This window comes from Setaria viridis, chromosome 4 (genome assembly GCF_005286985.2).
Source record: "Setaria viridis chromosome 4, Setaria_viridis_v4.0, whole genome shotgun sequence".
Lineage (NCBI taxonomy): Eukaryota > Viridiplantae > Streptophyta > Magnoliopsida > Poales > Poaceae > Setaria > Setaria viridis.
Window position 1 is genome coordinate 4,354,063 of NC_048266.2, and position 4,389 is coordinate 4,358,451.

The following is a 4,389-nucleotide window of genomic DNA, read 5'->3' on the forward strand; positions in this document are numbered from 1 at the left end:
AACTTTATGCTAGTGTTAAAAGTAAAATTATAGTGATGTCATTTGTGTTCTTTTACCATAATACTCTTGTACTACCTGTACTACTCATGTATACTACTCATACCATAGGTGAAGGTTTCAGCTATATACAATTAATCTTGACCGTCAGATGTTTTCACACTAGTCCTTTTCGAACACTAAGTATAGTTTAATATTGTGTATCGTAAAAGAGCTCGTCATGCAAACTGCTTGGATGCTGGAGAAAGACAAGATGCTGGGTGAAAGGTCTGCAGCGCAGCGAAGAGGCGATGGACACCGCTCGCTTGAGCCGTTGACATTGTGGAACCATCAGGTTCCGTGCTCCCATTTCCTATCTCTCGGTGCCTTTGTGTGATGCAGCATGAATCCAAATGGCTAGCGGAATAGGAGGGTCTGCACGAATGATGTGAGTATGCGGGGCGTGTTGATGTTCCAATCCAACCGATCGATATTGTTGAGTTTGAGTTGAGTGATGAAATGGTTTTGTGCGGCGCATGTTAATGATCCAATCCAACCAGCTAATGTTATTTGTTGTTAATGGCCGGTCTGAAGTTTCTTCTTTTTAATATAATACGTGGCTCTTCCGCTGGTTTGAGTTTCTTCTTTTTTTTAAAAAAAAGCTTTTTAAAAAGGCGACGGGCGCGCCGCTCGCTCGGGCCGTTGGCATCGTGGAACCATCGGGTTCCGAGCGCTCCCATTTCCCATCCCTTGTGATGCAGCATGAATCGAAATGGTCAGCGGATTAGGAGCGTCTGCACGAATGATTCCCGATTAGAGGGTCTCATGCTAATTTGCTGCATTCCGTGTTGACCCAGCTTTTACTTTTCTGCTTATTATATTAGGGCTTCCGGGCGAGAGTAATTGCCTATTAAGAACCCTTCCAGTGCGTAGAAACGGCCATATGGAGGAGCAGCGCCAGAAACATAGCGTGTGTTTGGCCTAGTCGTTCAGAAATAGTCAAATTCATCACCTAATCTGCAATTCTGCATAGAAAATTAGCACGCTAACAAATTTCAAGGGCTCAACTGATGTATATAGATGTGTGAGCTTGCATCAATGAAGAAACCTGTACAGCAAACTCTGTCAGACTACTCTTATCGGCTCCCAGAAGATGCTGCCCATGCATCTGCTGCTGCTGCTATTCAGCTTTGCAATTGTAATGCAGTCTGTGGTCAGGGGTGCTTCATCGTTGCCCCACCCTGGTTGCCCGGACAAGTGTGGCGACGTCGACATTGTGTACCCATTCGGGATTGGCCCTGGCTGTGCAATGGAAGAAGGATTTGAGCTTCACTGCAACAAGTCTCAGGATGGCCACAAGAATGTGACTTACTTCTCTAAGCTGCCGGTAGTTGACATATCTCTGCTCCAAGGCCAGGTTCGGATGATGAGTAACATCGCTTCCACGTGCCACAACCACTCAACCACATACCTCCTGGACTTCCATGGCACGCCATTCACGGTCTCAGAGAAGGAGAACATGTTCACAGTTATTGGAGCCAACGCACTCGCTTTCATGGCTGGCGCAAGGCAATCTGCCATCGTGAGCAAACCCCCCTCCTCTCTCTCACACTCGCACACTTTGTTATTGTTGGCTGCAGGTCATTTCATCACACACAGTTGTACTACCAGTTCCCAAAAAATAGATTTCGATTTGATGCACTAAAATAATTTTACACAATACATTGTCAATAACTCAGTTGTACTTTTCTGTTTATGCAGTATGTGATCGGGTGCTTGACGCAGTCCTCACCTTACAAAAACCTCACAGCACAAGAGGGGTTGTGCACCGGTGTTGGCTGCTGCCAGGTTGCACTCAGTAGCCGCTTGTCCTACCACAATATTTCCTTCAGTGATGCTAATGCATCTGATGAGAATGCAAGTGGCATGGATGGCGAAAGGCACTGCAGATACGCCATGGTGGTGGAGGCCGACAAATTTAAGTTCCACACAGCGTATTTGAATGCGACAAATTTCTGGGATGAGCACAAAGGTGAAGTCCCGATAATTCTAAACTGGGCCGTCGGCGATAAGACTTGCGATGTTGCCAAGAAAGATACAGCTTCCTATGCCTGCCGTAGCAGCAACAGTTATTGCATCAATTCAACCAGTCATCCTGGTTATCTCTGCAACTGCTCTGAAGGCTACCGAGGCAATCCTTATCTTTCTGGTAGTGGTGGATGTCAAGGTATTACAAACATTACTGGTCCATACATAATTCAATCTCTGTGGAGCTAATTGAATTGTTGATTTCTGAGATTGTGCTACCCCTACTGTGATTTGTTCAGACATCAATGAGTGTGACCTTAATCCACCTCCATGCCCTGGGTATTGCATCAACACACAAGGCAGTTTCTTCTGCCAGAACACAAAGAATCGAAGCTTCTCACACTCTGGCACAGCGATAATATCTGTTGGTAAATCACTCTTGTCCAGTGGGCTCATCGATTTTCTCTTACACAGCTAAACTGTGCCAGCAACAAACTAACTATCTGAAAACATGCAGGCCTAAGCGTTACAGTTGTCATGCTGGTCATAGCAGTCACCTGCTCATATTTGATCCGTGAAAGGAGGAAACTGGCCAACATCAAGGAGAGATACTTCCGACAACATGGGGGCCTGCTACTGCTGGAACAGATAAGCTCAGGGCAAGGCACTACATTCACAATCTTCACAGAAGCAGAGCTCATGGAGGCAACGGACCAGTTTGACGACAAGAATGTCCTTGGCCGTGGTGGCCATGGGACTGTTTACAAAGGCACGCTCAAGAACGGCACTGCGGTTGCGATCAAACGGTGCATATCCATGACTGATGAGCAGCAGAGGAAAGAGTTTGGTAAGGAGATGCTCATTCTGTCCCAGGTCAACCACAAGAACATTGTGAAGCTCCTAGGCTGCTGCCTTGAAGTAGAGGTCCCGATGCTAGTCTACGAGTTCATCCCCAATGGCACACTGTTTCAATTCATCCATGGCATCAATGGCTGCCGTAGCACTCCCTTCTCAACTCGAATAAGGATTGCCCATGAATCTGCACTAGCAATGGATTACCTGCACTCATGTGCATCACCACCAATTCTTCACGGTGACGTCAAATCCTCCAACATACTTCTTGACGACAATTACTCCGCTAAGGTATCAGACTTCGGAGCATCGATTGTGGCACCAACTGACGAGTCCCAATTTGTCACTCTGGTGCAAGGGACCTGCGGGTACCTGGACCCTGAGTACATGCAGACATGCCAACTGACAGATAAGAGTGACGTCTACAGCTTCGGCGTCGTTCTCCTGGAGCTGATCACTGGCAAGAAGGCACTCAGCCTACAAGGGCCTGAGAGCGAGAGGAGCCTTTCCATGAGGTTCTTGTGCGCTTTGAAGGAGGGAAGGCTCATGGACGTGATAGATGACCACATCAAGGGTGAAGAGAACGTTGGGCTGCTGGAGGAGGTCGCCGACCTCGCAAGGCAGTGCCTGGAGATGGCTGGTGAGAATCGCCCAGCAATGAGAGAAGTTGCAGAGAGGCTTGACAGGCTGAGGAAAGTGATGCAGCACCCGTGGATGCAGCGTAACCCCGAGGAGGTGGAGAGCTTGCTCGGAGGCAGAGAGCCGTCGGTGGCCGGCGTGGAGATGGTCAGCAGCACTACGTTTCTCACCATGGAGAAGCGCGTTGGTTTACTAGAGTTTGGGCGGTAGACTTGAGCTGAGCCCATCAAATTTTGCTAATCATCCATTGCTTTGGGAGGAAAAAAGTGACTGTTTGGGTTTGGCTTGTTTAGTCCAGTTTTGTCCTTTCACTCTTTCTTGGAGAAATATGTGTAGCCCAATCTTGTTAGTTTTTTGCTGCACTTCATGTCCCCTTGTTCTGTATGTATAGTAGGCCTGGACAAAAGTACTGCGAAAGTGCAATACGTATATGATATATCGGTATCACATTGCTTTAGTTTGTCTTGTTTCCCTTTAATCTCTAGAAATTATGTCATTATTTTCTCGAGGGAGCTTTGTCAAAAGAAATTGCTACACAAGACTATGAGATCATTTGTTTGAGATCCCTGGTAGCTTTTCAGCGTGAAAAATCAAAGAGTTCAAACAAACAGTGAACTTCTTGTGCAGTTTTCAGGAAGTTGGAAGTCCATAAAAAATGATTTATTAAAAAGTTGGAAAGCTCAGTTTATAAATTTTTCGTAGCTAAACACATCTTCTGTTAGCTTTTCCGAATAAAAAAGTAAGCATCAATTTTTCAAAAAAATTTAAAAGCTGTAGCTCAAACAAAAGATTCTTTATCACATATATCTTCCCTAAGAGGAAAAAAAATCATATTTACCCCCTCGCATTACGGGCCGAGTTCAAGTTTCCTCCCGACCCCAAAACCGTCCGTCC

General features: G+C 46.2%; 1 protein-coding gene across 1 annotated transcript; it reads left to right on the top strand.

The window, feature by feature from the left end:
- Positions 1-1,074: 1,074 nt before the first annotated feature.
- LOC117853150 (wall-associated receptor kinase 5) lies at positions 1,075-4,003 on the top strand. The gene is made up of 4 exons (XM_072293508.1): positions 1,075-1,548; positions 1,722-2,203; positions 2,304-2,432; positions 2,522-4,003. The coding sequence occupies exons 1-4, from the start codon at positions 1,130-1,132 to the stop codon at positions 3,703-3,705; spliced, it is 2,214 nt and encodes a 737-aa protein (XP_072149609.1). The 5' UTR covers positions 1,075-1,129; the 3' UTR covers positions 3,706-4,003.
- The last annotated feature ends 386 nt before the right edge of the window (positions 4,004-4,389 follow it).

Excerpts from the sequence above, each read along its gene's own strand:
- LOC117853150 (XM_072293508.1), top strand. The coding sequence starts at position 1,130 with ATGCTGCCCATGCATCTGCTGCTGCTGCTATTCAGCTTTGCAATTGTA. Across the intron at positions 2,204-2,303 it reads TGGTAGTGGTGGATGTCAAG|ACATCAATGAGTGTGACCTT; the intron begins GTATTACAAACA and ends TGATTTGTTCAG. Across the intron at positions 2,433-2,521 it reads CACAGCGATAATATCTGTTG|GCCTAAGCGTTACAGTTGTC; the intron begins GTAAATCACTCT and ends GAAAACATGCAG.